General features: G+C 55.0%; 11 protein-coding genes across 11 annotated transcripts; 7 read left to right on the top strand and 4 right to left on the bottom strand.

The window, feature by feature from the left end:
• Window positions 1-405: 405 nt before the first annotated feature.
• On the top strand, window positions 406-1,927 carry BDY24DRAFT_345409 (leucine-rich repeat domain-containing protein; the record flags this gene model as incomplete). Its single annotated transcript, XM_076637597.1, has 4 exons — window positions 406-603; window positions 750-1,581; window positions 1,692-1,792; window positions 1,865-1,927. The coding sequence occupies 4 exons, from the start codon at window positions 406-408 to the stop codon at window positions 1,925-1,927; spliced, it is 1,194 nt and encodes a 397-aa protein (XP_076492488.1).
• A 163-nt stretch (window positions 1,928-2,090) lies between these two features.
• ATP5 (F1F0 ATP synthase subunit 5) lies at window positions 2,091-3,737 on the top strand. The gene is made up of 6 exons (XM_076636577.1): window positions 2,091-2,223; window positions 2,406-2,562; window positions 2,684-2,760; window positions 2,925-3,146; window positions 3,300-3,402; window positions 3,485-3,737. The coding sequence occupies exons 1-6, from the start codon at window positions 2,155-2,157 to the stop codon at window positions 3,493-3,495; spliced, it is 639 nt and encodes a 212-aa protein (XP_076492487.1). The 5' UTR covers window positions 2,091-2,154; the 3' UTR covers window positions 3,496-3,737.
• NIP1 (translation initiation factor eIF3 core subunit c) lies at window positions 3,579-7,561 on the top strand. The gene is made up of 9 exons (XM_076642422.1): window positions 3,579-4,223; window positions 4,369-4,454; window positions 4,567-4,817; window positions 4,917-5,141; window positions 5,280-5,627; window positions 5,743-5,919; window positions 5,994-6,766; window positions 6,904-7,283; window positions 7,391-7,561. The coding sequence occupies exons 1-9, from the start codon at window positions 3,853-3,855 to the stop codon at window positions 7,474-7,476; spliced, it is 2,697 nt and encodes an 898-aa protein (XP_076492486.1). The 5' UTR covers window positions 3,579-3,852; the 3' UTR covers window positions 7,477-7,561.
• A 242-nt stretch (window positions 7,562-7,803) lies between these two features.
• On the bottom strand, window positions 7,804-9,367 carry BDY24DRAFT_445028 (uncharacterized protein; the record flags this gene model as incomplete). Its single annotated transcript, XM_076644890.1, has 2 exons — window positions 9,216-9,367; window positions 7,804-9,087 (listed from the first exon to the last, which is right to left on the bottom strand). The coding sequence occupies exon 2, from the start codon at window positions 8,917-8,919 to the stop codon at window positions 7,804-7,806; it is 1,116 nt and encodes a 371-aa protein (XP_076492485.1). The 5' UTR covers window positions 8,920-9,087; window positions 9,216-9,367.
• A 916-nt stretch (window positions 9,368-10,283) lies between these two features.
• BDY24DRAFT_403772 (NDE2, mitochondrial external NADH dehydrogenase) lies at window positions 10,284-13,401 on the bottom strand. The gene is made up of 12 exons (XM_076642421.1): window positions 13,298-13,401; window positions 13,041-13,186; window positions 12,861-12,948; window positions 12,636-12,766; window positions 12,349-12,538; window positions 12,060-12,230; window positions 11,768-11,892; window positions 11,646-11,670; window positions 10,965-11,547; window positions 10,770-10,851; window positions 10,588-10,685; window positions 10,284-10,493 (listed from the first exon to the last, which is right to left on the bottom strand). The coding sequence occupies exons 1-12, from the start codon at window positions 13,311-13,313 to the stop codon at window positions 10,475-10,477; spliced, it is 1,674 nt and encodes a 557-aa protein (XP_076492484.1). The 5' UTR covers window positions 13,314-13,401; the 3' UTR covers window positions 10,284-10,474.
• A 199-nt stretch (window positions 13,402-13,600) lies between these two features.
• On the top strand, window positions 13,601-15,845 carry BDY24DRAFT_223780 (pyridoxal phosphate-dependent transferase). The gene is made up of 8 exons (XM_076636578.1): window positions 13,601-13,964; window positions 14,042-14,268; window positions 14,360-14,424; window positions 14,541-14,728; window positions 14,798-14,973; window positions 15,060-15,149; window positions 15,237-15,307; window positions 15,388-15,845. Exons 1-8 carry the CDS (start codon window positions 13,829-13,831, stop codon window positions 15,746-15,748), a joined length of 1,314 nt encoding a protein of 437 aa, XP_076492483.1. The 5' UTR covers window positions 13,601-13,828; the 3' UTR covers window positions 15,749-15,845.
• A 206-nt stretch (window positions 15,846-16,051) lies between these two features.
• BDY24DRAFT_419032 (DUF4112 domain-containing protein) lies at window positions 16,052-17,460 on the bottom strand (the record flags this gene model as incomplete). The annotated part of the gene is made up of 9 exons (XM_076643923.1): window positions 16,052-16,136; window positions 16,214-16,313; window positions 16,404-16,452; window positions 16,548-16,606; window positions 16,741-16,777; window positions 16,848-16,978; window positions 17,052-17,134; window positions 17,219-17,308; window positions 17,387-17,460. The coding sequence occupies 9 exons, from the start codon at window positions 17,458-17,460 to the stop codon at window positions 16,052-16,054; spliced, it is 708 nt and encodes a 235-aa protein (XP_076492482.1).
• A 369-nt stretch (window positions 17,461-17,829) lies between these two features.
• BDY24DRAFT_372618 (histone-fold domain-containing protein) lies at window positions 17,830-19,060 on the top strand (the record flags this gene model as incomplete). The annotated part of the gene is made up of 5 exons (XM_076638208.1): window positions 17,830-18,021; window positions 18,165-18,249; window positions 18,336-18,377; window positions 18,526-18,781; window positions 18,931-19,060. The coding sequence occupies 5 exons, from the start codon at window positions 17,830-17,832 to the stop codon at window positions 19,058-19,060; spliced, it is 705 nt and encodes a 234-aa protein (XP_076492481.1).
• Window positions 19,061-19,145: 85 nt separating this feature from the next.
• Window positions 19,146-23,386, bottom strand: BDY24DRAFT_437044 (ANTH domain-containing protein). Its single transcript, XM_076644248.1, has 12 exons — window positions 23,048-23,386; window positions 22,889-22,927; window positions 22,768-22,775; window positions 22,470-22,690; window positions 22,202-22,351; window positions 21,935-22,032; window positions 21,749-21,860; window positions 21,501-21,652; window positions 21,252-21,393; window positions 20,994-21,127; window positions 20,893-20,900; window positions 19,146-20,823 (listed from the first exon to the last, which is right to left on the bottom strand). The coding sequence occupies exons 1-12, from the start codon at window positions 23,078-23,080 to the stop codon at window positions 19,323-19,325; spliced, it is 2,598 nt and encodes an 865-aa protein (XP_076492480.1). The 5' UTR covers window positions 23,081-23,386; the 3' UTR covers window positions 19,146-19,322.
• Window positions 23,387-23,391: 5 nt separating this feature from the next.
• Window positions 23,392-25,379, top strand: SGF73 (deubiquitination module subunit SGF73). Its single transcript, XM_076642420.1, has 5 exons — window positions 23,392-23,440; window positions 23,502-23,598; window positions 23,670-23,819; window positions 23,983-24,255; window positions 24,439-25,379. The coding sequence occupies exons 1-5, from the start codon at window positions 23,435-23,437 to the stop codon at window positions 25,113-25,115; spliced, it is 1,203 nt and encodes a 400-aa protein (XP_076492479.1). The 5' UTR covers window positions 23,392-23,434; the 3' UTR covers window positions 25,116-25,379.
• On the top strand, window positions 25,272-27,488 carry BDY24DRAFT_403754 (uncharacterized protein). Its single transcript, XM_076642419.1, has 9 exons — window positions 25,272-25,600; window positions 25,739-25,773; window positions 25,939-26,001; window positions 26,148-26,303; window positions 26,407-26,479; window positions 26,562-26,622; window positions 26,713-26,810; window positions 26,894-27,116; window positions 27,229-27,488. Exons 1-9 carry the CDS (start codon window positions 25,395-25,397, stop codon window positions 27,265-27,267), a joined length of 954 nt encoding a protein of 317 aa, XP_076492478.1. The 5' UTR covers window positions 25,272-25,394; the 3' UTR covers window positions 27,268-27,488.
• The last annotated feature ends 175 nt before the right edge of the window (window positions 27,489-27,663 follow it).

Below are 27,663 nucleotides of genomic sequence, written 5' to 3'. Positions count from 1 at the left end.
TCGACGATGTTCCAGCGACTTTGTTGACCGATTTCTTGGGAGCGGAGGGAGAAGGAGAGGGCGTGGGAGAGGACTGGTATCGAGAGGGGGTGCGATGAGCGCGAGGAAGGCTAGGGCGAGCGGCGAGGGAGGTGAGGGAGGAGGAGGGAGAGGGAGGAGGAGGAGGAGGAGGTGTCGAGCTCAAAGGCTCGGGGTTGGTGGATTTGGATCGGGAGCGAGTGAATGGGTAGGTTCTAGAGGAGGGAGGAGGAGAGGGTGACATGGTTTGTTTAAGGCAGAGGTTTAAGGCAGTTTTTGGGATTTGGGAGTGAGTGTTTGCAGGAAGGGCGAGGCTCTTGATTTTCTTTCGAGCTCTTTCCTTCCTCCCTCAACCCACGACCTTCTCCACCACCCAACCTTTTCGCTATGGTCTCCTCCACTACCTCTTTCTCCATCAAGGGACTCGGTCTCAAACTCGATACGGCCGAGCACATCCAACCTCATCTCGACGCTCTCAAGGCTCTCGGAGAGGGAGTCGAGGAGATTCACCTCGGAGGAAACACCTTGGGAGTCGAAGCTTGCAAGGCGTTGGCAGACGTTCTTCCTACACTCACGAGCCTCAAGGTATGTACCTTCGTCGATTCCCTACGGTTTCTGAGCTTTCTTCGCTCAATTCCTTGCCTGAGTGAGCTCGAAGAGCAGACAGCTCACCTCTTCTCCTTCCTTCCTCCCTCCCTCCTCGTCCCCTCGCCTCCCTTGTCCTCTCTCAGGTCGCCGATTTCGCAGACATCTTCACTGGTCGACTCATCTCCGAGATCCCAGACGCCCTGACTGCTCTCTGCAACTCTCTCGCCAACACCACCTCCCTGGAAACCATCGACCTCTCGGACAACGCCTTTGGCGGTCGATGCGCCGAACCCATCGTCCCCTTCCTCACCACCAACCTCTCCTTCTCCCACTTCATCCTCAACAACAACGGACTCGGCCCCACAGGAGGAAACATCATCGCCGAGGCTCTCTTCCAATCCGCTCTCGCCTCCAAAGCCAAGGGTCAACCCTCCAGTCTTCGAACCATCGTCTGCGGTCGAAACAGGCTCGAGAACGGAACGTCCGACCTCCTCGCAAAGGCTTTCGCTGAGCACGGACTCCTCACCGTCGTTCGACTTCCCCAGAACGGGATCCGAATGGAAGGTATCGCCGCTCTCGCAGCTGGTCTCGCTCTCAACCCCAACCTCCACACCCTCGACCTTCAGGACAACACCTTCACCCTCCCTGGATCCCTCGCCGTCTCGAGAGCTCTCCCCGTCTGGAAGTCGCTCAAGGAACTCAACATCTCGGATTGCTTCCTTACGAGGAAGGGAGGAATCACCCTCGCTACGGCTCTCGAGACCGGATCGAATCCCCTCCTCGAGATCCTTCGAGTTCAGTACGGAGAGATGGACAAGCGGACGTTTGAGATCCTGGCGAAGGCCATCAAGCTTCACCTCCCCAAGCTCACGACGCTCGAGCTGAACGGAAACCTGGTGGATGCGGAGGATGCGTCGGTGGAGCAGATTAGGGCGGCTTTGGAGGGTCACGGAAACGAGGACGCTTTGGACGATCGTGAGTCGACCTTTCTCTCTTCTCTCTTCGTCGTCTCGTTACATTCTCCCCCTCTCTTCCCTACCTCACTCAAACTGACCCGATACCTCTTTCTGTTTCCCTTCCATCAGTGGACGACATGGAGGAGGACGAGGGAGAGGAGGAAGAAGAGGAGGAGGATGAGGAGGTTTCATCGGAGGCTGAGGACGCGACGAAGGAGGAGGAGAAGGTCGTCGAGCCTACAGTGTCGTCGGAGAAGGCTCCTGTTGCGGAGAAGGTTCTCGAGGAGAAGTCGATCTTGGAGTTCTCGGTGGACGACATGGCGGACGCGCTCTCGAAGATGAGTGTGGTGAAGGATTCGGCTTAGACGGGGAGGGAAGGGAAAGGAGTTTGGTAGACTAGCTCCTGTAGACTTTTTAACATACGTATTGGCTATCGCTTTAATCGATCAGACGCGAAGTGCTCAGCAAGATGAGGGTTCCGGTTCTGTGATTTTTGCCTCGGATATTTTTTAATCGCCCTCCGAAAGGGAGAAGCAGGAGGAGAAGGAGGCATCTCGTTCGCCTCTCAACGTTCTCCTCCCCTTCCCTCGCCATGTTCTCCTCCGTTCGATCTGCCGCTCCCACTCTCCGACGGGCCTACGCCGCTGCTCCTAAGGTTTCGGTACGTACCACAATCAGCTTCGTTTAGCTTTGAAGAGAGGTGTTTAAAAGACGAGAGAAAGTTGGAAGAGCTCACCTTCTTTCCCTTCCTCTCTTTCCTCCCTCCTCCCTCTCTCCCCCTTCTCTCCCTTTCTTCTCCTCGATCTCTTCCCTCTCACTCTCGCTTGGACTTCACTCCTACAGGCTCCCGTCGCTCTCCAGACTCTGCCTGGAAAGTACGCTACCGCCGCCTTCACCTCCGCCCTCACCAAGTCTGCTGCCACCCTCTCCCAGGTCGAGTCCGACCTTACCACCCTCGCCAAGTTGATTGAGAACAAGGACAAGGCCGCTGCTTTCCTCGGTCAGTCTCTTCTTCCTCTTCTTCTTCTCGTGTATAGTAGAGGTACGAGGAGGTGCTGTAGGGAGATTGAAGCTGAACGTCGACGTCGGTCCGCTCTCCTTCCTCCTTCCCTTTCTTTCAGAGAACCCCACCCTTGGATCGTCCGAGCGGGCTGCTGCCATCAAGGGTCTTGCTTCTAAAATCCCCAAGATCAACGAGGTTCGTTCCAACCTCCTTCTACATCACTGCCTCTTTCGAGACTGACCTCTTCAACCCATCTCTTTCCTCCTCCTCCTCCTTCCGTCCTCCCTCTCTCCTTCCCTCCCTCCTTCGTCCTCCAACGTCCCTCTCCCATCTCTCGCCTACGTCGTTTCACCCTCCAGACCACCCTCGGTCTCCTCGATGTCCTTTCCGCCAACGGTCGATTGACCACCACCTCTGAGGTGATCAAGGACTTCATCGTTCTCTCCAAGGCTCAGAAGGGAGAGGTCGAGATCATCGTTACGTCGGCCGAGCCTCTCGAGAAGAGCGTTTCGGACAGGCTGGAGAGGGCTCTCAAGGGAAGCGAGACCGCGAAGGGAAAGACCGTCAAGGTCGTTAACAAGGTAAGTCTATCGTCTTTGGAAAGGAGGAGGGAGGCGGTCGGTTCGCGACCGAAGAGAGTCGACGAATCAAGGCCTTCGAGCTCGTGCTAGATCTGTCCGCATCTCTCCACATAGGAACTGACCCTTCATTCTCGGTCTCGTTCGTCGCTGCAGGTCAACCCGGAACTGCTCGCTGGTATCGTTGTGGATTTCGGAGACAAGACCATCGATCTTTCGGCTGCTTCCAAGGTCAACAAGCTCAACGGTCTTCTTACTCGTGAGGCTATCCACTTTCTACTACTTTACTCTCGAGCTCAACGTGTACTGATTTTCTCTCTGTTCTTCTTCCTCACGCGCAGAATCCGTCTAAATGGGACGTGCGAGAGAGAGATGGGGGTTTCGTTTGGTTTCGTTTCGGTCGTCGAGGTCGGGTTTCGTTTGGGAACGGAGGCACGAGGGGGTTCTCGCGAGTTTAGATAATCTTTCTCTCTCGTGAAGCCGTGATATATATTCTCTGGCAATCAAAGTCTTTCTGCTCCCAAACCCAAAGAAAGAAGGGAAAAGAAAGAAGGACAGACAGGTCGAGGTCGCCCCTCTCGCGCAGAAACACTTTTTCGAGACTCCTCTTTCCCTCCCAACTTCTTCCTTCTCCTCCCTCCCCTCCTTTTCCCTTCCCCCTGGACGACTTCTCCCCCTCGTCCTCCCCCCCACCCTCTACAACCCAACCATGTCGTTCTTCGCCTCCGGCCCTCGCTCGGACGACTCTGACTCCTCCGACAACGAGTCCGTCTCCTCTGCTGGCTCTGGAGCTGCTTCCAAGCTCAAAGCCGCGTCCAAACCCGCCGCTGCCAAATCAGGAGGAGGAGGAGGAGGAATGTTCGCTACTGGAGACACCTCTTCCGATGAGGATTCTTCCGAGGAGGAGTCCTCGGATGAGTCCAGTGAGGAGGAGGAGGAGATGTCGGATGGAGAGGGAGGAGACAAGAAGCCTACAAAGACGAAGGCTTCCGCTTTCTTGAGAGGAGCTGGGAACGATAGCGATAGCAGTGATGAGGATGAGGAGGATAAGACGGCTATCAAGTCCGCGAAGGACAAGAGGTGAGTAGCTGGCTTTGTGTATAGAAGGAGGAAAGGGAGGGAGGGAAGGAGGAAGGAGGATTCCTTTGTTCGATTGAGCTCACCTCTTCTCCTCCTTCTTCCCCTTCCACCTCTTCGTTTTGCCTTTTTGGTGATGCTCTTTCAGGGAGGACGAGCTCGATGCTTCTCTCAAGACTATGGACAACGCTGGAAAGACTGGAGAGAGGAAGAACTGGGTCGTCATCGCTACAGGTTCGTCTTCAACTTCTCCTTCTCCTTCCCTTGTTCTCTCCTCTTCTCTTCGCCACCACCACCACCATCCGATGCTCATGTCTTCTCCCTTCCTTCTGTGCGTGCATTACAGAGTTCGACAAGATCCTCCGACTCCTCCAGAAGACCAACCTCACCGCCCTCCCTGGAACGACCGTCTTCATGCCTCCTCAGTTCCTCGCCGCCCTCACCGCTCTCCCCACCGATGTCGACAACGCGCTCAAGCTCGAGAAGACGGCTTCCAAGAAGTCGTCCCAGGCGAACGCTAAGGCTCTCAACTCGATGAAGCAGAAGGTCAAGAAGACCATCAAGGAGAACGAGGAGAACATCAAGGCGTACGAGAAGGTCAGCTTCCTTCCTCCTTCCCTCTTTTCCGCTTTTCGCGTCGTTCGTTTCCGTTCAACTCACGCCTTCTTTCTTTGCGTTCCTTCTTGTTTTTGATAGGACTCCGAGGCCTACACCACCGCCTACCTCTTCTCCACTCGAGGAGCCGAGGACGTCGCTCCCAAGAAGGTCAAGAAGTCCAAGAAGGCTCGAGAGGAGGAGGACGATGAGGAAGCCGCCGACGAGGACTTCATGACCGTCGGAAAGGGAGGAAAGGCTCTCGATCTTTCCAAGGAGGGTATCTTCAAGACCCTCAAGTCCATCCAGGAGGCTCGAGGAAAGAAGGTACGTTTTCAGTTCTCGCTCTCGAGATCGTTGGAGCTCGAAGAGGTCGCGTTTTTCGAGAGCTCGTGCGACCCATCGCTGACCTTTTTCCCTCTTCTTCCTCTCTTTCTTCTTCTTCGTTCTCGCCTCATCTATCAGAACACCGACCGACGAGAGCAAATCTCTATCCTCACCGCTCTCCTCAAGGCCGCCGCCACCACCTACCAAAAGCTTCGAGTTCTGCTCACCCTCCTCTCCACTCGATTCGACTTCAACCCTTCCTCGCACACCCACATGCCCCTTGAGGACTGGGCCAACGCTCAGGTCGAGATCACCCAGATGCTCGATCTTCTCGTCGCCGAGGACGGAGCCTACCTCATCGTCGAGGACGTCGGAACCGAGGAGATTGACGATATGGTCGAGAGGGTGCCGAAGGAGAACGGAGAGGGAGATGTGGTGAAGGTCAGGGGAAGCTTGATTGGGTTGGTGGAGAGGTTGGATGAGGAGGTAAGTCTAGTTTTCGTGTTTTGGGTTTGATGTTGGGGAGGGGGAGCTTCTGGGACGAACGAGAGCTGAGCTGACCTTCTCCCTCCTTTCCTTCGCGTCCTTTCCTTTTCTCCAGTTCACCAAGTCGCTCCAATGGATCGATGCCCACGGAATGGAGTACGTCGAGCGTCTGAAGGACGAGTCGGTCCTCTACACCGTCCTCGGACAGACCCAGCAGTGGTTCGAGAAGAACACCGAGGACGAGAAGGTCGCTCGAATCGTTCTTCGTCGTCTGGAGCACATCTACTCGAAGGTTTGTTCCCTTTCTATGATCTATCTTGTCTCCTCACTCGTACTGATGTCTTCTTCCTCTTCTTCTTCCTACAGCCCGACCCCGTCATCCTCTACCTCGAGCAAACCACCTCCATCACCTCCTCCATCACTCCCGCCGGAGCCTCCCCTACCGCTCTCGTCCACTCCCTCTGCGTCTACCTCTACCGATCCTCCGACTCCCTCATCCGAACCCGAGCCATGCTCTCCCACATCTACCACCACGCTCTCCACGGACGATACTACGACGCTCGAGACATGCTCCTCATGTCGCACCTCCAGGGAGCGATCCAGCACACCGACGAGGGAACCCAGATCCTCTACAACCGAACCATCGTCCAGCTCGGACTCGCCGCCTTCCGAATGGGACTCATCGCCGAGTGCCGAACGATCCTCCTCGACATGTTCACCACCCAGCGTCCCAAGGAACTCCTCGCTCAGGGATTCCCTCCTCAAAAGTTCAGCCAGATCACGCCCGAGCAGGAACGAGCGGACAAGCTCCGAACGCTCCCCTTCCACATGCACATCAACCTCGAGATGGCGGAGGCGGCCTTCCTCGTGTCGTGCATGCTGTGCGAGATCCCTATGCTGGCCAAGGGTGGGGAGGACGAGAGCGGGAGGTGGATCCCCAGCAAGCCGTTCAAGAAGTTGTTGGATCAGGCGGATCGACAGACGTTCATGGGCGCGCCCGAGACGACGAGGAACTGTATCGAGCAGGCGAGCAAGGCTCTGCAGAACGCCGATTGGGAAGGGTGCAGGGATTTGATTCAGCAGATCAAGATCTGGGCGTTGATGCCTGATGCGAAGGCCGTCAAGGAGATGCTCGCTAGGTTCGTCCTTCCTCTCGCTCCTCCTTTCCTCTCGTCTTCGTTCCTTTCCTTCTTTCCTTCGTCAGACTCGAACTGACTCTCCCTCTCCCTCTCCCTCTCCCTCTCCCTCTTCCCTCCTTTCCTTCGCCGCCCAACAGGAAGATCCAAGAGGAAGGACTTCGAACCTACCTCATCACCTTCGCTCCCTTCTACACGACCGTCTCCCTCTCGCTCCTCTCCTCGACCTTCTCCCTCCCCGTCCGAACCGTCACCTCCATCGTCTCCAAAATGATCCACAACTCGGTCCTCCCGGCCTCGTTGGACCAGATCGACCACGTCGTCGTCTTCTACAGGGTCGAGCTCACCAAGGTTCAGCAGCTCGCTCAGGGGTTGGCGGAGAAGGCTAAGGTCCTCAACGACTCGAACACGAAGGCTTTGGAGGCGGTGATTGGTGGAGAGAGGGGTGAGGCGAGGGGTGAGAGGGGTGAGGGAGGAGAGGGAGGACGAGGAAGAGGTGAGAGGAGGGGTGGAGGACGAGGTGAGTCTTTCTTTTTTCTTTTCGTCTCGATCTTCTCGATCTGAGGGCAAGCTCGACTCTTCATGGTCTCGTTACTGACTCAATTTTATTTCGTGTTCTTCTCGCAGGTGGACGAGGACGAGGTGGAGGACGAGGTCGAGGTGCCTTCAACTCGACGCTTGGAAGTCAGCGACGCGTTAGCACGGCCGCTTGATTTCGCTTCGTTTAGGTCTAGCTCTTTCTCTCTCGTTCGTTTCTTTACATCTATCAGGCTTTCGTATACATTGGTTCAGAATCTCACTTTGGTCGCCGCTTCTCGTTCTTCGGGTTCGAGAGAAGCAAAGCGAGAAGAGAGACAGCAGGCTCTGATTCGTGTGAAGTGAAAAGAAAAAGAGGAAAAGACGAGCACTGATACGATTTTCCCGAAGGAGACGAGATTTTAACGCTATGAAACTATATGACTGAGAGGAGCAACAAAACCGAAAGTCGTCGACGCGTCTGATCTTTCGCTCCCCTCCTCACCCCACCCTGCTGACACCTCTCACCCATAAACCCTAAACTCCCTCTCCTTCATCCCCTTCTTCACCAACTCCCCCGTCACCCAAGCCAACCTTTCCAACTCTCCCATCTCCTTCACTCCCTCCGCCAACCTCTTCCCGTGAACGACCCTCGTCGTGTAGACCTTCTCGCACGTCCAGCAGGCGAGCCTCCCGGGAACTCTGACGACCTCCCCGTCGTCGTCGAGGCTCTTGGCGGCGAGAGCGAGGGTAGCGAAGGTGGGTTGAGGCTGTTGGTTCGAGCCGCAGAAGTAGCACCAGTTCGAGGAGGGAGAGGCGGTGGAAGGTCGAGCTCCGAGGGTGAGGAAGGAAGGAGGTTCGAGGTTTTGGATCTCGGGGGAAGGGAGCCGAGAAAATAGGGTAGGGATTGGAGGAGGAGGAGGAGGGACTGATTCCGGAGCTGGCGAGGGAGACGCGGAGGTTAAGGGAGAGGTGGAGCGACGAGGTTGATCTTGAGTGGGTTGACGAAGAGAGTCGGGGAGGGAAGAACGGGAGGGATGATGAGGAGGTTTCGAGGTAGATGTGAAGGCTCGAGAGGAGGAAGGAAGGGAGGGACGATGGGATCGAGGGTGGTGATCCAAAGTGACCCTCGACGAGGACGCGACGGCGTTTCGACGAGGCGGTGAATCGATCCTCCTCCGCTTCGACGGTTCTTGTTGATTTCGCCGAGAACTCTCCCTCCGACTAGCGAGTCTCGACGATGGAGCGGCAGGAACGGAGCTCTGAGAGGGCGAGCTCGCGTCGTCCTCCTCTCGGACTGCGTTGGGAACTGACTTGAACTTGTCTGGCTCGATCCTCTTGAAGACGTAGGCAGGTTCAAAAGGAGGAAGAGGAGGAGGGACGATGGCGATGGAAGGAGGAGGAGCGGGCAGACGGGTCCTGAGCTGGCGAGAGTCGTGAAAGGTGGAGGAGGAGGAGGAGGAGGAGGAGGAAGAGGGTGAAGGAGGAGAAGGGGGAGATGCCGGAGGGGAGGAGGAGGAGGGTGGAGGTGAAGGACTGGGTTGATGGGGACGACAGGAATGAACGAGACGAGACTTGGGTTTCCTCCCGCGGAGGTTTCCGTTCTTGAGCTTCCGAGAGCGGTTGCGAGAGTTACCCATGAGGGATGTAGCTGGGAGCGCAGATAAAAGAGAAAAGAATGCAAACAGTCAGTGAGGAGAGCAGTGGGAAGGAGGAGCAGAGACAACGGAGGTGGGAAGGAAGGGAAACGAGAGGACACAAACAGAAAAGCGAGAGGTGGTGAGGAGGAGCAGAGAGCTGAACAGATGCTGAACGAGGGTAAAGGAACGGTGGATGGAGGTGTAGGAAGAAGAAACAGAGAAATCAGGTCAGTATAGGAGGAGCGAGGTCGAACGAAAGACAGGGAGGGAGGGAAGGAGGAAGGAGGGCGACTGACCTTCTCAAACCTTACAACGCAGGGGGCATGGGACAGTCAAGACCAGCTGGGAGTGGTGGTAGAGGTGGTAGAGGAGGGGAGGATGTGGTAGTGAGGGTGGTAGAGGTGGAGGTAGAGGAGAACGAGAGGTGGGGAGGTCGATGTTGTGGTTGAACGAGCTGGAGCTCACCAAAACGGCTCCTTCTCTTCAAACGCGAGAGGTTCAGCTCCGTCCGTCAAATCTTCACGAATTTAGGGTCTGGGACCTTTCAAGGTCATAACAAAGTCCAATAGAGGTCACTCGCATGATTTAACGCAACCTCCATCAACTCATGGGGAAGGGGAGATTGGAAGGAGAGGGGAGGAGAGGAGGGAAGACCAGAAGCGAGAGACCTTCCTCACCTCCCAGCTCCCTCGTATCCAGCGTTTGAAGTCCAACAAAGGTCACTCGCGTGTCCTCTATGGCTAACCTCTACTGGGGAAAGGGAGGTTGGAAGGAGAGAGAGGAGAGGAAGATGTGGTTGGGTTGGAGTCGGAGGAAGAAGAGGAAGGCGAGAGGGTTTCGTCGACGTTCCCCTTCCCCTCCTGGTTGATCAGTCCTATCTTCTTAAGAACTTCGTAATGTTTGTGGACCGCGACGATCGTGCGAGCGGGGTACTTCGTGGAGGTGGGAAAGGAGAGAACACAGACCAAGTATCAGCGCTGAAAGATGGAAGTGAAAAGGAAGAGGGTCGCAGAGCTCCGCCTCCCTTCGACCAGAAGGAGGAAGAGGATGTGTAAAAGACGTTTTCTGCTTCAAGCGTTGAGACTGGTGAGGGAAGGGAGGGAGTTGACCGTTTAGGGGGAGAGGGAGGAGGGCCTCGAGAGTCGAGAGGACGTTTGTTTGAAAGATTGATTCGGAGAAGCACTCGAGCGGAGGGAAAACTTTCTCTTTGCCAGGGAAATAGTGCTCACTTACTTTTCAAACCTTGCCTGCGAAGAGTAACGAAGAGGGCTGGATCCTTCCTGAAAAAAGCGAACTTCAGCGCGACTGCTCGATTTCGACGCGTCCAAACTCAAAGTCCCTCTCTATCCTCGCTCATCCTCCGTCCTCTGTATGTTGCTGACATCTATAAACTTGCAAACAAAAAGAACTGATAAAACCGAAAATGAAAAATGAAAACGAAAAGAGAAAGAAGCAGAGCGCGTGTGAATAGATTGCCGTCTGCGTCCCTCCTCCAGTCCTAGCTCCCTTCTCGAGCCATCAACCCAACCCAACACACCCCAGATCAAAGAACAATCTACTCCCGGGAGACATCTCTGCAAAAGGACAGAGCGAAAGAGGACGAAGAGGTCAGCGAAGGGGTCTCTCGTGCGAACAAAAGAGAGGGGAGAGGGAGAGAAGAGAACGAACCGTCCGAAGACCTTCACCTTCGCCCAATCAGCCATGACGAGAGTTCGGTTACGCAGAGAGTAGAGGTTGGAAACGTAAGCGGATCGCCAGAACCAGTACTGAGAAGAAGGAAGGAAGAAGGTGCGAAAGTCAGCGCGGTCTCGGAGAGGGAAGAAGGTCGAGGAGATGCGAAAGGGACTCACGGTAGCCTGTCCTCCAACGGAGGTAAGGTTGTCAGAGCCGAAGATGGGAAGATCGGCAATAGCCTTGTCGGATCCGATGTAACTGAGGGTTGGAGGAAGAAGGAAAGGGAAGGGAAGGAAGGGAGAGGTGAGCTCGAGCAAAAACGAACGACGAGCTCGAAGGACGAGATTCGAAACGAAAAGAGGAAGACTCACGCCATAGATCCCTGGTGAGAGTAGTGGAAAGGTCGGATCTTGGAAGCCTTGTTGAGCTTCTTGACAGCGGTCTCGACAGCCTCAGGAGCGACTCCCTGGGTCAACCTCAAAGCGTCCAACTCCTCCTTCGCGATGTCCCTCTTGGAGAGCTGCTTCAAGGTCTTGGCGAGGTAGGTTCCCTGCTGAGCAGCAACCTGAGCGGTAGGAGCGTACTTGGTAGCAGCGTTGTCTCCAATGGCGAAGATTCCGGGTCCCCCCAGAAGCTCGAAGTTGTCGTCGACGGAAAGTCCTCGTCGAGCGGTCTGGACCTCGGCGAGCTTGGACATGAGGTTCCTGGTGATGTTTCGGGTGGTGTTTCCGGTAGCCCAGACGAGAAGTCCGTAGGGGATCTCCTTGATCTCCTTGTTGGCGTCCTGAACGACGATGTGCTTCTCGTTAACCTCCTTGACCATGGTCTTGGTCATCAGGTTGATCTTGTTGTCGGAGAAGGTGGACTCGGTGTACTCGATGAGCTTCTTGGAGAACATGGGGAGAACGTTGGGAAGAGCCTCGACGAGGGTGATTCGAAGTCGGTCGGCGACCTCTGAAGGAAGGGAGGGAAGGAGAGCGGAGGTCAGCTCTCGAAGACGCGTCGAGCTCTTTCACCACCAGTTTTCGAAGGCGAGCTTTCAAAGTACGAACCAGGGTACCACTTCTTGAGATCCTCCTGTAAGACGAGAAGTAGAGAAGAGAGGGTCAGCTCGTTCGTCTGGGTTGAGCTCGGAGAAAAAAAAGAAGGAAGCCAAACGAGGGCTGAAACTCACGATCAGGAAATCGTGAAGCTCTCCAGCGTACTCAACACCAGTGGGTCCTCCTCCAACGACGACCATGTGCATCAATCGGTCGATCTCAGACTCGGTCTGTCCAGGGAAAGCAGCAGACTCGATGCCTGATCGTTCCGAGTAGAAAAGGGAGGGAAGGAAGGGGTCGGGTCAGCTCGCACCTCAATTGATCGTCTCCCCTTCCAACGCGGCCCGACCACCGATATCTCCCCTCCTGAATGATTTTTTTCACCGTCCAACTCGAAAACATGGAAGGAAGGAATGAGCTACTCACAATCCATCAACTTGGTTCGCACCTTATCGGCATCAGCGAGCTCCTTCAGGAAGCAAGCGTACTTGGGAACTCCAGCCATTCCGAACGTCTGGTTCTCACATCCAACGGCGTAGACGAGGTAGTCGTAGGGGATGGTCTTCTCGGTGACGACTCCAACGACATCGGAGGTGTCTGTAGATCAGAAAGCAGACCAGAAAGAGGCGCGGAAGGTCAGCAAACGAGAGACGAGGAAGACGTGACGAGCGAGGGGCGAAGGAAGGGAAGAGGGCGGCGAGCTCTGTGGACGTACCGACGAACTTGACGGTCTTGTTAACCGGGTCGACCTCCTTAGCCTCAGCCTCGATAACGTTGACCTTTCTCTTCTTGTGTCGAGTGATGAATCGAGTAGGTTGGATGATGGATCGTCCCTCGAGGGTTCCAACGGTGACGGAGGGAAGCAGAGGAGTGTAGAGGAAGTAGTTGTGAGGGGAGATGACGGTCTGAAAGCAAAGTAGAGCGTGATTGGTGATCAGTACACGCTTCGGGACCTTCTGAAGACTCTTAGAAGAGTTGAACGTAAGGGAAAGGTGGACGCACGACGTTGTACTCCTCAGTGTCAAGAGCCTTGAGGAAGGCGGTAGCTCCCCATCCTGATCCAAGAACAACGACGTTCTTCTTGGTAGGATCCTGAGGAAGCTGCTCTCCGGGGGACCCAGCGAGGTAGGTAGCTGAGGAACACGAACGAGAAGAGAGTTGAGTCAGAGAGGGAGCGCCAGCGAGAAAGAAGGAAGCAACGTCGAGCTGAAAACCAAAAAAGCTCACCAAGAAGGAATCCTCCACCAGCAGTGACGAAGACTCCAAGAGTGACTCGTCCGAAAGTTTGCCTGAAGTTCCTGAACTTGTTGGAGGACTGAGTAGAAGAAGAAGAGAAGGGAGAGAGAACGAGGTCAGCTTTGAAGACGCGAAAAAAGGCGAGATTCCAAAGGTGGAGGAGGAACGAACCGACAGAGGTGTAGGAGCAGCAACGACGACCTTGGGAACCTCTTCAACGACGGGAGGAGTAGCGTAAGACCTTCGGAGGGAAGAGGAGAGGAGAGCGGAGGTGGAGGAAGAAGGGAAGGCGAGAGGTCGAGCGACCGAGCGGACAGCTGCGAACGAGGAGGAGGAGAATGGGAAGGAAGGAGGAGAAGCAGAAGAAAGTAAGCTTCTCTCCGAGAGATCGTCGAGATCAAGAGAACGATCGAGCGAGGGATACTAACCTTGACGAAGAGCCATGGTGGAAGAAGAAAGAGAAGGAGAAGGAGAGAGAGAAGGGAGGAGGAGGACGTGGTTGAGGGAGAGACAAGGTCGAAAAAGGGCGAGCGAGGATTGAGGGAACGAACCGGCGGTAATTGGATCTGCTGCCGTCGATATTTTATAAATTGAACATCTGCCCGACCAGAGTTGATATGGTTCTACACTCTGCTCATCTGTCAGGTGCTGGCTTGTTTTTTCCTAGCGAAAGGATCCATAGAGGAAGAGGGCAAGGCGCGTGAGAGTGAACGGGCGAATTCGCGACCTCCGACCTGTTCGGATCCTTCCCCGAGAAATTGCAAGCTTTGCTAAAATTATAGCGAGACCAGGTGGTCGGTGGTTAGATGGAACTGTTCTCTCCTTCGTACTTCAACACCGAGGGTCGTAGATGAAAATCTGAGCTCGAGAGATCGTCGGAGATCGCCAGGGCTGAAAACGAGGGGAGCTCTTTTATCTCTCTGTCCTCCTTCCAACCCTCATCCTCCCTGACTACTACGATGCCTCCCCTTTTCAAGATCTCCTCCGCGGTCAAAGCTACAGCTCCTCCTCCTATCCCTCTCGCCTTTGGATGGTCTCAAGCTTACGATCCATCGAAAAATGGAGGCCGTTCCCTCATCAACCTCAGTCAAGGGGGTGCGTTCGCTTCCCTTTTCCTTTCTTTCTTCTCTCGCCCTCCCAAAGCTGACGCTTCGAACGTTCCTTCGATCCAGTCCCCGGAAGCGCTCCTCATCCGTCCTTCGTAGAGTCTCTCAGGGAGACCGTCAAGGATCCAAAGTCAGCCAAATACGGCGAGATCCTTGGAGAACGAGCGCTCAGGCAAGCTCTGGTCGAGGAGTACAGGGATGTCTATGCTAGAGAGATTCAAGGTTGGGGAGCCGAGCCGTCTGGATCAGGTCTTACGTCTGATGATGTAGGGATCGTATGTGGTGCCAACATGGTCAGTCTTTCAGTTCGCCTTCCTCCGTCTTTCTTCATCGAAGCTCACCTTTCCCTCTCCTTCCCTCCCTCGCTCCCCCCTCCACTCGCAGGCCTTCATGGGGGCCATCATGACTCTCACTCAAGTTGGAGACGAGATCATTCTTCCTACACCTTTGTGAGATCTGCTTCTCTCTTTTCATGAACCGTGTCGACTTTTCGGTCTTTCGTCTTTTTGACGCTTCGCAGAGCTCGAGCTCACTTCTCTCTCTCTTCCCTTCTTCTTCGACGCAGCTACTTCAACAACGACATGTTGATGACTCTCCTCTCGCTCAAGACCGTCCCTCTTCAGACCCACGCTCCCTCCTTCCTTCCCTCCGTCGAGGACACTCGCAAACTCATCACTCCTCGAACGAGAGCCATCGTTCTCGTCACGCCAAACAACCCTACGGGAGCAACTTATCCTCCTGATTTGATCTCTGGTTCGTCTCCTTCTTGGCATTACTCGCTCCCACACTCATGCTGATCAGGTTTCGTCGCTTCCCTCGCAGAGTTCCTCGAGCTAGCTCTCGAACACAAGGTTGCCCTTATCGTCGACGAGACCTACCGAGACTTCCTCCCTCCCGTCACCGAGGACGACGAAGAGACTCGACGTGGGAAGCCTCACAATCTCTTTGATACGCCCAAGTGGAGAGAGGGTGTGATATCCTTGTTCTCGTTTTCAAAGGTGAGGAAACTCCTTCCTCTCCTTCACGGCTCTTTGACGCGACTGACCTTACCTCCTTTCGCCTTTGGGAACCGATGAAACTACAGAGCTACTCCATCCCTGGACATCGTCTGGGAGTAATCGTTGCCGACCCGGTGTTCCTCAACTCGATGTCCACGGTGCTTGATTGCATGCAAGTGAGTTGGGTCGACGTCTCCTTTTGTTCTCGACGCGTCGTTCTCTCTCGTCTCTCAAACTCACGCTCACCCTTCTTTATCTGGTAGATCAACCCTCCCCGACCCTCCCAACTCGCTATCACTCCTCTTCTTCCCTCTCTCCGACCAGGACTCATCACGTTCGATCAATCTTCGCTCCCTCCCCGACATTCCCCATCCGTTCTGACCTCGCGTTCTTCTTCCTTCGTCCCTTCAACAGAACCTCCCAAACCTTCACCAACCTCCTCTCCATCTTCTCCTCTGTTCTCTCCTCCTGCCCAGGATGGACCCTCCTCTCCTGCGGAGCCTTCTACGCTTTCGTCTCCCATCCTTTCGGCTCCTCCTCCAAGACTCCCTATCCTTCCCTCCTCGTCGCGCAGGTCCTCGCAGAGAAGTACGGAGTCGTCACTCTTCCAGGAGAGTTCTTCCTGCCCGCCGACTCCACGGGGGAAGCTGCTGGAGGAGGAGGGTGGTTGAGGGTGGCTGTGGCGAACGTTGGAGAGGAGGAAGTGAGGGGAGTTGGGGAGAGGTTGAGAGCTTTGACGGCGGAGGATTTGGAAGAGGCTTCGGAGAGGAAGTGAGGAGGGAGAAGAGGATCATAGAACTGCAGGGGATTGTTTAAAGTGGTAATGGATATCTAGACGTGAACGGCAGAATTGGTTTCGAGGTCGGGAAGTGGGACAGGACGCGACGAGGAAGACATCGATTGTCCTTTCTCGTTTGCAACGCAGAGCTACCCTCGTCCATTGTCACACAGCGATACTCTCCCTGAAGATGAGCAGAAGACTATTGTCCAGACCTCGAGGGGAATCGTTCGTGGAAAGACATCTCATCACGCATCCTCAACCTCAACGCGTCTCCCTTCCTTCCCTTCCTTCACACGCTCAATCCAAATCCACCGCCCCATCATCCGGAGGTCCAGCAGGAGGAGTAGGGTTCATAGCTGATCCTTCCCAGGCTTCCATTCGTCTACAACAACCACCCAAACCAAAAACGAGTCAGCTTCGATCCAAGTCGAAACGAAGAGAAGTCAAACCCAAACTTACCTCGTCCTCCTCCCTTTAGCTCCAGGCTTTCTAGCCCCATCCTCCTTAGCTTTCCGAGCGAAGAATCCTGGCTTGTAAGGTGGGGGGAGGAAGTCGTTGCCTTTGAACGACGCGTGGGAAAGAAGGGAGAGGGAGAGAGGATGAGTTTGGGTGGGAAGAGGAGAAGGTGAAGAAGGTGACAAGGACGAACCGAGAGGCATGAGAAGGATGTTGTAGGTGTTGTTCGCTAGGAGGTGATCCTGTGAAGGAGAAAGGAAGGGAGGGAGTGAGGTTCGAGGACCAGCAAGGGAGAAAGAAGCGAGAGAGTGGAAGGAATTCGGGAGACGAGACGAACCTCGACGAGTCGAAGGTTACGGATGTTGGCTTTGAAGAGGTTGTCGAGGATGTCACCGACTGGAGGAGGGAAAAAAAGCGGGGAGGGGAGAGGAGACGCGTCAGAGGGTGAAAAGAAGAGGAGGAGGCAGCCGGGCCTCGAGAGCGTTCTTGCTCATGAGAGCAGCTGCTTCTGAGCGAGTAAAAGTACTCACTGATAGGGACCACTCCAACGACGAAATCGACAAGAACCTGAAGCAGACAGGGCGAGGAAAGACGGTTAGAGAGGACTTGAAGGGTGACCGGAGAGATAAGAACTCACGTTCACCGCCATCCAGAAGATCAGGTTGAGAGGGACTCCGAACAGGAAAGCAAGCCAAAGTCCGTAGAATCCCAAGACGGCTGAGAGAGCGTCTCCGTACAGAGGGACGAGCGAGACGATATCATCGAGTCCTGAGGAAGAGAAGGACGAACGAAGGTCAGCGCCGACTCGGTCATTGAGAACGGAAACGAAGTTTGAGCTGACCTGCTTTGAATGGAAGTCCAAGATCCGTGAGCAGAGGAGAAGCGTCCATGAGGAAAGCACAAGTCCTCATGTGGTTGTAGAGCCTGCGACGAGGGAGGGAGGGAGGGCGGTGTGAGCTCTCTTGCTCCTTCTCGTTTCGTTTCGGCTTCTCAAGAATGCAAGCTCACTTCTGAGCTTCATCGTCAGTCCGAGGCCTTCTCCATGCTGTTCCAGTGTAGGAAGGAACGAAGGGGCCGAAGTGACGATCTGGGTTGGCTCTAGAAAGAAAGTAAGAAGCGGAGGGAAGGAGGTGTGAGCTCGATTGAAGATGATTTAAGAAAGGAAGCAGAGCTCACTGGGAGTTGGGTTTCTTGGCTGCGTTCGGCGCGTAGGCTCTCCAGATCTTCCAAGCGGCTCCGAGAGAGGACATAGTAGTGGGTGAGAAGGCTGGGTGGTGGTTGGGGAGGGGTAAGCACAAGAGAGGGAGGGAAGGCAAGGGGCTTGAGCGCTGAGCTTTGGAGGCATGACGCGTGGGACTGTTTCAGAAAATATGTGGTGCGAAGATATATATCAGAGAAAGCAGTTCCTTGGTCTACACATTTATGGTATTTCTACCTGAAAAAACCTCAGAGATTGAGTCCGAAACACCTCCTCGAAAGTGGACCACCCTTCGCGACGCGACCTTCTCTCCTCCTCCCTCGCCAACTCTCATCTTCCCACCGAACCACGCCTCTCCCACCCCTCCCATTCCCCTCCTCGCCTGCTCCCTCATCTCTAAGACCTCTCCCAACCTCCCACGATGGACGACACCTCCTCTAAACGCGTCTCGAAACCCTCTAAAGCGAGATCTGACAGCATCGGGCAGAGGGACGATGGACGAGAGCCTGGCTCCTCCGTTATTCCAGTAGCTCGAGTCCAGAAAGTCATCAAAGCGGACGCAGATATCCAAGCTTGCTCCAAGGAGGCTGTGTTCTTGGTTGGGATCGCTACGGTGAGTGTCTGCGAAGAGGAGGAAGGAGGAAGGGGAAGGAGAGAAGAGCTCGACAGCTCGACAGCTTGAGCTCTCCTTCTCCCTTCGTCTCGTTTGCTTTGGATAGCTCGTCCTGACCTCGCTATGTTTTGGGATGTTTTCAGGAGTTCTTCATCAAACGTTTCGCGGATCAGTCGTATCTGAAAGCCAGGTTGGATCACAGGAAGCTCGTTCAGCTCAAGGATATGGGTCAGTCCTCCTCCCTCCTCCCTTCTCTTTCCTCTCTTCTCCCATCTGACCTCGATCTCGTCCACCATTGCGTTTTCTTACCACAGCTCAAGCAGTCCAAACCGTTCCCGAATTCACCTTTCTCGAAGGTCCGTGCCTCCCTCCCTTTCTTCCTGCTCCTCCTTCCCTTCGCGCTCGTTCGACGAAGCTCACCTCTCCTCCTTCCCTCTCTCGCTCTCCCTTCTCACCTCTTTATCTCTCTCTCCTACTCCCACGTTTCCAATCGACGCTCCTCAGACATGATCCCCATCCCCATCCCTCTCACCCAAGCTCTCGCCCTCCGAGCAGCCAAAGTCGTCAACGACAACCTCCCTCCAGGGGAAGAAGAGCTCACGCTTCTCCGAGTCAACGACCTCCCCACCTTCGCCAAACCTGGAGCGGAAGGGATGGAGGGAGCCATGGTGGCGAGACCCAAGAACAAGGCTCGACCGAAGAAGAGTGCGGGTGCGGGAGAGGGAGACCACATGGATGAGGACGAGGGAGAGGAGGCAGGGTGAGTCCCTTCGTTTTCTTTTTGTCGTTTCTATCGCTCCTCTTCGGAATGGAGAGAGTTCTGCTAGATACCGGACGAGCAAAGATTCGAAGAACTCACCTTCTATCGTATTTGTTTGTCGCTCGTTGTTTCGTTCCGTCCCGTCCCAGTCCCTCAAAACCTCGTCCTTCCACTTCCTCGCGTCCCTCCCGTCGTTCAGGTCCTCCCAACCCTACTCCAGCTGCCGACGGAGGGGACAGCGATCTCGAGGACGACGGTGCGATGCAGGTGGATGCTTAACGTTGCTTTTAACCATTAGATTATGACTTTGCTTGTACGTTCTCGTTCGTCTTTCAACGCGTCCCGCTCTTCCTTCTCTCTCCCGCTCTCGAGAAAGTTCCGTTCGATAACAGAACATAACGAGCGTCTCATCACAGTCTTTTAAAAGAGGCATCATAAGACTAAGTATCGAGAACTAGCAAGGGAACAAACGAAAGAATGAAACGACAAACCGACCCTCCGATCCCCTTCAAACCGAACACGAAACGACGTAAAAGAAACTCTAGATCAACGACCCACCCGCTCCTCCTCCTCCCTGCTGCTGCTGCCCACCCCCAGCACCACCGAACGAGCTCATCCCAAAGCTCGAACTCGGCTTGAACGGCAACGTGCTACTCCCAGCAAACCCAGTCGCTTGAGGCTGCAACGCTCCTCCTCCTCCCGCTCCCGCTCCCGCTCCCCCGAAGAACAAATTCGTCGACCCGCCACCCAACCCTCCCGACGACCCGCCCGTAAACGCTCCCGATGGGCTACCCAGCGGAGAGGAGAACGCACTCGCACTCGCACTCCCAGTCCCAAAGAGCGACGCTCCTCCTCCGTAGGGCGACTGGACGGACGGCGACGAAGGAAGCGTGGATTGTCGGAAAGGGTTGGGTGCACCTGTCGGTTGGGCGCTGAGGTAGGAGGATCCACCGCCGTTTTGAGCTCCGGGGGAGGTAGTTTCGGGGAGGGAGGAAAGGAGGGATGCTCCGAAGGTCGAAGAGGGTTTGAAAGGTTGGATAGAGGAACCTGCGTATCCTGTTGCTTGAGGCTGGAGAGGTTGAGGTTGGGAGGAGAAGGAGGAGGTGAAGGAAGGGTTGGAGGAGAGAGTGGTGGAAGGACCTGCTGAGGAGGGACGAGCCGGAGAGGCAGAGTTGAGAGCGAAGGAGGAGGCGAGGCTGGACATGGTGTCGGTTCCTCCTCCATTTGACTGCTGCTGCTGCTGAGATTGTTGCTGTTGAGCTCCTCCTCCGAACGCTCCGCCTCCTCCGAAAGCGAGCTCGTGCAACGACGTTCCCTTTCCTCCTCCCACGAGATCCGAGTGACGCGTCGGCATCGGAGGGACGATGCCTCCGGCTGGAGCGAAAGGGTTCTTGCTCCCTGTGGGTTGAGCGACGAGAGGCTGCATCGAGGGAGGAGACGTAGCCGAGCGGACTTGGCCAAAAGGATTGGTTGAGTGGTGACCCGTGGGTTGAGATTGGAGAGGTTGTTGTTGACCGAAGCCTGTGGGTTGGGAGGAGAGGAATCCGTTCGAGGGTTGCTGTTGCTGTTGCTGGGGAGGAGGTTGGGAGAGGAAGTCAAAGGGAGAGGAGGGTTGTTGTTGAGCGGGAGGGGACTGCTGCTGCTGTTGAGCGAACGCGTTCTGTCCGAGGAATCCGTTCGACGGTATCGAGGGCATCGGAGGTTGCTGCTGCTGTTGTTGCTGAGGGAATCCTGTAGCCTGAGGCATGAGCATGCTCTGTCGGAAAGGGTTGAACCCCGTCGCCTGAGGTTGGAGCTGCTGCTGCTGCTGCTGGGGAGGGAGTCCGAACTGAGGTTGCTGAGGAGGAGGGAAACCACCTCCGAAGGCTGCGAATCCGGTAGCCTGAGGTTGAAGCTGCATCGGCATCTGCTGCTGACCGAAGGGAGATGGCTGCTGTCCGAAGAACTGAGGTTGTTGAGGAGGGAGACCGGTTTGCTGCTGCTGGAGACGAGCGGCGAAAGGGTTGAAGGTGGCTTGCTGTTCGAAGTAGGCGGAGGTGGGACTGAGAAGAGGGGGGAAAAGAGTCAGATACGATTCTTGAAATAGTCGAAGGCGAAGATCGAGAGCTCACCTGTTCGTCTGAAGGAGAGGAGGACGTGAAGAACGAGAGACGCGTCAGATCGAGCCGCTCGACGAGGATGGACAAAAGAGAGACACGGAAAGGCTGCTCACCTGAGGGTTAAACATCGTAGGCTGGTTCTCCTCGATACTGGAGAAGAAGTCGACCAAAGCCTGAGGCTGATTGCTTTGAGCGTTCGAGGGAGCAGGAGCCGAGGTCGACGACGAGGAAGTGGCGGCAGGTGCGGCTGCGATCGACAGATGTGTAACAACATGTCAGTTTGAGACTCGTGATTCCCTTCTCTCTTAATCGAAGACGACCGAAATAGACTGGGGCAGGGAGGAAGAAAGAGAGAGACGCGTCGCACTCACGTTTCGACGCCTCAACAGCCTTCTTCGGCGCAGGAGCCTTCCCATCAGCAACGTCCTTGTTCTGCTTGTACTCCGATCGGTTCTCCTCGAAGTTGGGATCGTCGAGGTACTCTTGAAGAGCTTTGACGAGCGAGACGGGAGCCTGAAGCGGAAGGATCGAAACGGACGCGATCAGTCTCGAGCTTTCGTCACCTTCATCCGGTCGAGCGAGCCCAGAAGCTCAAGGAACAAAATTGAGATAAAACGTACATGCTTGAGGTTAGGAATCGGTACATCGATGATGTTGTTGAGCTCCTTGGCGTATTTGAGGTACTCGACGACCTTCTTGGTCTGAGTGCAGAACGACTTGTAGAGCGTGAGAGCGTCGGCGGCTTGTTTGTGTTCCATTTCGAAGTAGTGCTCTTTGGAACCGAAATGTGTAAACGTCAGCAGGAGCTTCGAAAGCAGAAGAAGAGGGTGGAAGCGAAACGAGGTCGGAGCCAGACGAGACGACTCACCCAACAAGTTGATGATCCCTTCGTTTCCAGCCTGGAACAGAACGAGCAGATCCTTGACCATCATTCGGAAGGCGAGAACGGTGCATTCGTCTTGAAGGTCGTCTTTGTACCACTGTGTGAGAGGATCGAAAGAAAAGAAGATGAGCTTCGAGTTGGAGGGAGAGAGGGAAGGAGGAGACGACGAACCTCAGCTCGAACGAGCGCATCAATGATCTTCTGAACCTGTCTCGTTTCCCTCAGCAGACCCTTCTCGACCGTCAGGGATCGAAGTTTCCGAGCTCGTTCTAAAGACGAACCGGTGAAAAGCAGAGTCAGCTCAACTCAAACGAGAAGTCGGCGCTCTTGAGCTCGAGCTCAACGTTTACTCCTCCTTCCTTCCAAGCTCCTTGCCTCCTTTCGCCTCCAAACTCTCCAAACTTCTCGACAAACGGAGAGAGAAGACCTCCGACTCACCACTAGCTCCCTCGCTGTGAGTCCTGTAAGCACTCGCTCTGTTGTTCTCCGCCTGAACCCTGACCATGTCGTGTTTGAGCTCTCGATAGGCTGTGATCCTCGCGTGGAGGTAGTGAGCGTAGTGGGTGAGAGTTTCCGTTTGAGAGTAGCCTGGCGAGCGAGGAGTGATATTGAGTCCATAGAAACGGAGGAGAGTAGAAGGAAAGTCAGCTCTCGAGTCCCATCGCCCTCCTCGGACCTCCTCCGACTTGAGATCTCTCTCACTCACCTTCCCAGAACCCTCCCGTTCCTACGGATTTCAGCCTGAGAACGTCCATCCTAGCGAGGTACTCGAGGACGTTGTCTGTTCCTCCTGATCTGATCATGCTGTGAAGGACGAGGAGGGCTTTGAAGACCGTGTCGACTTGAGGTTCGCGGAGGCGAGGAGCAAGGGCTGCACAGAGGTCCGAGATGGGTCCATCGGGAACTTGGGTAGAGGCGATGATGGGACTGCAGACAAGATGGAGGGGAGGAGTTGAGTAAGAGTTGAGCTAAAGGCGGATGAGGAGGAGGAGATGAAGACGAACTCGAGGTACTGGGAGAGGAAGAAGGGAGGAGGAGGGAGAGAAGGAAGGAAGATGACGAGGGAGCGACATCAGTTTTGAAGAAACGCTGAAAGCTAAGACCGAGAGTGAAATATGTACATACCTTCGCTTTAGGTGCTCCCTTTTTGGGTTTACAAGCAGCCTGGCAGAGAAAGAACGAAGGGAAGCAAGAGAGGGAGGGACGTCAGCGTTCCAATCGAAGCGACGACGGGGTTGAGCGACTCGTCCATCCTCGGTCAAATCCCTACAAGAAGGAACTGACCTTGATAAGCTTTTCTGAAGAGGTAACGGCCATGGCGAGTCCAAGTCCGAGTCTGAGAAGAGAAAGAGAAAAGAAGGAGGGTAGGGAGAGAAGAAGGGTGTCGCCGTTTGAAGGTCCGGTTCGAGCGAGCTCGAAGTTCGAAGCTCCTTCCTCTCCTTCTCCTCAACCGTGACGACCGAAAAAAGTTCCAAACTCTCCCAACACTCCCCGTCTCACTAGTCATCCCTCTTTCGAGCTATGAAGAACAAAGCTTCCAAATCAGCAGGCAAGGGCAAACGAGCCTCGTCGTCAACTCCGTTCTCGTTCACCTCCCCTCCTCCTTCCTCCTCCTCCTCCTCCAACGATCCTCGAACTCAGTCAGCCGCTATCCCTCTTCCTGGGTCAGACATGAAGGTTAGTAGCCGTCTATATCACCTCTCAGCTTCGGTGTATACTAATCGTCCCATTTCTGCAGCTCCACGGTGGCTCTCCTCTCAAGAACCCAGCTCCGACGGTGAAATGCCCAGATTGTGGAAAGCCCGTCCTCAGAGCTGCTATAGGAGATCATGCTCGTGAGTAGAGCATGCTCGTCCCTCGATCTCATCTCGAGGAACTAACCGAGATTTGTCGCGTCGTTTGTTAGTGAACTGCCAACGAATCCGAGATGGACTCCAACCTGAATCGAGCTCGACGTCGAACAACGACTTCGACAACGGAGGAGAAGATCATCAAAGCAACTACGGAGGAGGGGATTCAGGGTTCTCGTCGAACAAGAAGAGGAGACTCTCAGATGGTGAGCTTCGTTTCGATCTTTTTGGGGAGGGAAAGGAGTTGTTGAGCTCGAAAGAGAAGGGAGGGAAGGAAGGACAACGCGCCGAGCTCACACCTCTCTCCCTTTCTCCTCCCTTCTCCTCCATCCCACTGACCCTGCCTTCTCTACCTTCGATCCACCTCAGTTTCCATGTCAACCTCCACCCCACCTCCCTCCTCCAAAAAATCCAAAGCAGCTCCAGCTCCTTCAGCACCTTCAACAGCACCTCCCTCCCTCGTCCCCGAACGACCGTCGCCCGCTCCTAGTGGATCCGAGGCTGGAACGAGTAGCGTAGGAGGGGTGGGCGGAGCAAGTTCTTACTGGGCGGTGGAGGGTGGGGTTAAGAAGGAGAAGAACAAGAAGGGTCCGAGGGAAAGGAAGGATCAGGGGGATGGAGGAAAGAGCAGGATGGCGAAGAGTGAGTTTGGTTGCTTCGTTTCCTTGTTCTTTGTCTCTTCCAGACGAGAAACATATACCGCTCGCCACTACAAAGACAACAAATAGACCTCATCTCTATCTACACAACCAATTCGAACTCGAACCTCACCCAAGCTAACCTCCCTCTCCTCTCTTTCCCTCTCCCTCCTCGCCTCCCCTCCAGCCGAACCCGTCGACCTCGACCGTCGTTGCGGAGTCATCAACGACAAAAACACCCCTTGTCTCCGTTCCCTCACCTGCAAATCTCACGGAATGGGCTCCAAACGAGAAGTCCAAGGTCGTTCCAAACCCTTCGACGTCCTCCTCCTCGAATGGAACCGTCACAACAACCCTCGCTTCCTCGAACCGAAACCGAGGAAGAACGCCGCCGCTGAGTTCTACAACACTCATTTCCAGAACGGAGGTGGAGGGAGTGGGGATGGTGGGAGCGGGAGTGGTGGGATGGGAGGAGGGAAGAGGAGGAAGAACAAGACGGGGAGAGGAGGAGGAGGAGGGAGTTACGGAGCTGGTGGAGACGACTCGTTCGATGGAGGAGGGAGAGGGTGGTCTCCAGAGTCGGACTTGAAGAGTTTGGTGGCTGCTGCGAAGGCTTCGAGAGCTAGGCTTTCGGCTCCTCTTCCCTCAACATCGTCGTCGTCGTTCTCGGTCGCGTCGCCGTCCAACGGTCCTCTCTCGGCGGTTCCTTCGTCGCTCAGGACTGGAGGAGCTCCTCTCGCTACGTTCGGAGGAGGAATGGGAATTCCTAGGGAGGGGTGGAAGGGGAGCTTGTACGGGAGGAGAAGGGAGAGCGTGAAGGGGTTGAACATGGCGTTGAGGGACGCGTTGGGAGTGAGGAGTTGAGCGTGGCTGTGGCTGTTGGTGTTTCTTTTTCGGGCTGGGTTGAGCTGGGAGGTTAGGGATAGCTTCTTCGGAGACGACGGCAGGGAAGGGTTTTTTTTTTCATCGATTCGAATCCGATCCGAACGCACGGAGCTTTGAAACAGCCACAAGGAGGCCATTTCGCCCTTCTTTCAAGGATCTCTTGCTCATCCTTCCTCCAACCACCACCTTCCTTCCTCCCTCCCTCCCTCCCTCCCCTCCCACCTTCACCTTTCTCAACCAACCTCTCCCTCCGACACGATGCTCTCCTCTCTTCTCACCCTCGCCACCCTCCCCTTCCTCGCCTTCGCTCTCCCTTCCTCGAACGGACTCGACTCCTCCTCGGCTCCCATCCTCCCTCGCTCTCTTCAAGTTCGACCTCGTTGGGAGGACGATACTTCCCCTACAGTTTGGGCTCGAGCGGACGTCAAGAGTACGGAGGCTAGCAAGCTTGATATTCACGTTCGGTGAGTATTTTCTCGTCTTCCTTGTCCAGAGGAGGTCTGCGATTCGTCGAGCTCTCTTCCGTCTGAGGCCGGTCCCGATTCGAGATTCATGCTAACCAAGTTTGTCCCTTCTTTCTCATTGGATGGTGCGTCTTGCAGATTTGAGTTCGAGGGATACCTTGATGGAACGCCTAGTGAGTTTCCTCTGTCCATCTCAAAGAGGAAGGAGAGGAAGCGAATGCGAGAAGAGGGAGGAGCAGAAGCGCGTTCTTGGTCTCGATCTCGTCGGCTCCAACCTCGTCTCGATTCACCTCGACAAAACCTTCCCTGACCACTGCTTTCTTGCTCTCTACTTTCAGCCTTCGTCAAGATCAAGGCTCTCTCGGGTCTTTACTCCAACTTCACGAACGGAGGAACCCAACGTGAGCTCGCTCTTCTACTCTTTGCGTCCTTCCTTTTGAACAGCAAGAAGGAAGGTTGGCTACCATCGAGAGCTTCTTTCTCGCGTGACTGACCTCAAAACCCCGCCTTCCCTTTCACTTTTTCTTGCCTCTCCTCTTCTGATCAGCTGCTGTCAACTCTTTCGCTTACCACATCCACACCAACCCTCTCGTCAACGGATCCTTTGCCTCGGCTTTCGCTCATCTCGATACGCTCAACTTGACGGAGGGCTACATCTGCAACCCTGCGTTCCCCAAGTACTGCCAGAATGGAGATCTCTCAGGTTCGTCCGTCGATTCTTGCTGTTTCTCTCGGCTCGTCGTTTTTTAAAGCCCAAGAGCTGACTTTCGATCTCGATCTCGCATCGCCTTCTCTTCTTTTTTAAGGCAAGCACGGAAACCTGAATGGAACCTCGAACGGAAAGATCCCAGCTTTCGCCTACTCGGATGATTTCGTGAGGTGAGTCCAATTCGTTCTCTGAGAGGAGGGAGCGTGAGATCTGACGACGCGTCTTCTCCCTGTCGTTCGTTCGGTCGTTCAGGTTCTTCCCCGAGGAGTTCTCTCTCCTGGGACGATCCATCATCCTTCATGGGTTCAACAAGGTGAGCTCAGCGTCCTAAATCCCTCAGAGGGGAGGCTCGTCCGAAGAGAAAAAGAGAGCCGATCGCTGACCGCGTCGACCTCTCCTTCAGACTCGGCTGGCTGGAGGAGACATCATTTCTCCTTACGACGGGACTGCCGACGTTCATTGGAACCCTACCGGAAAGCCCTCGACCTACAACCCTCCTTCGTCAGTCTGCTTCGTCCCGTCCCGTCTTTCCTTTTCGCTTCCTCCCTGACCTTTTCCCCTTCCCTCTTTGTCTCTTAATGCAGCTCCCTCCCAACCCGAGCTCCCGTCCAACCCACGCCAGCCATCATTTGGTCGAACGGAACCGTCGCAGATCTCAACCGAACCAAACTCGACTCTCTCCCTTACCCGTTCCCCTTCCCTCTCCTTGGAATCAGCGAGTCCCTGAACGTCAAGCTTGGATCCAAGGAGAACACCAAGGGCATCAAGCTCCCTACTAACGAGCCTAGTGATGAGGCGCCCCCTTTCGTACGTTCCCTTTCTACGCTTCTCTTTGCCCGTTCGATTGTTCGTGGTCGTCGATTGTTCGTGCGACGCGACGCTGACCCTTGGACCTCTTCGTTTTGCGTGCGATGAACAGAAGGGATCTCAGCTTGGGACTTGGGGGTGGAGTTGGTAGATAGCTTGTCCTCGCACCAGATCCGACTCGTTAAACTTATCCGAGGCGAAGGATGTTTCTCCCTCTCTCTTTCTCCCTCCGTCCTCTGTTCATTCCGACTCTCCCTCTCTTTATACGGACTACTGGCTCTCCCTTTCGCTTTCGTTTCGCTTCAATACACTTGTTTGTGCACCTCGTTTGCCTACGTGCTCGTTCTTTTAATCAAGATTTAACTGCTCCAGTGATTTTCTGCGAGAAGAGAGAGAGAGTCGCCGGAGTCTCGAAACAGAGTCTCGAAACAGAGTCTGGTCGAGCTCATCACCCTCAACGACGACCCAGCTTCTTTCAGCCTACTACCTCCGCTTGAGCTCAAAAGTCAAGCTACCAGCGGTCCTCTCTTTGTACAAGTTTAAATGT

Source organism: Mrakia frigida, assembly GCF_051309035.1.
Source record: "Mrakia frigida strain ATCC 22029 unplaced genomic scaffold BDY24scaffold_47, whole genome shotgun sequence".
Classification (NCBI taxonomy): Eukaryota; Fungi; Basidiomycota; class Tremellomycetes; order Cystofilobasidiales; family Mrakiaceae; genus Mrakia; species Mrakia frigida.
This window is presented reverse-complemented; position numbering and strand designations above follow the sequence as displayed.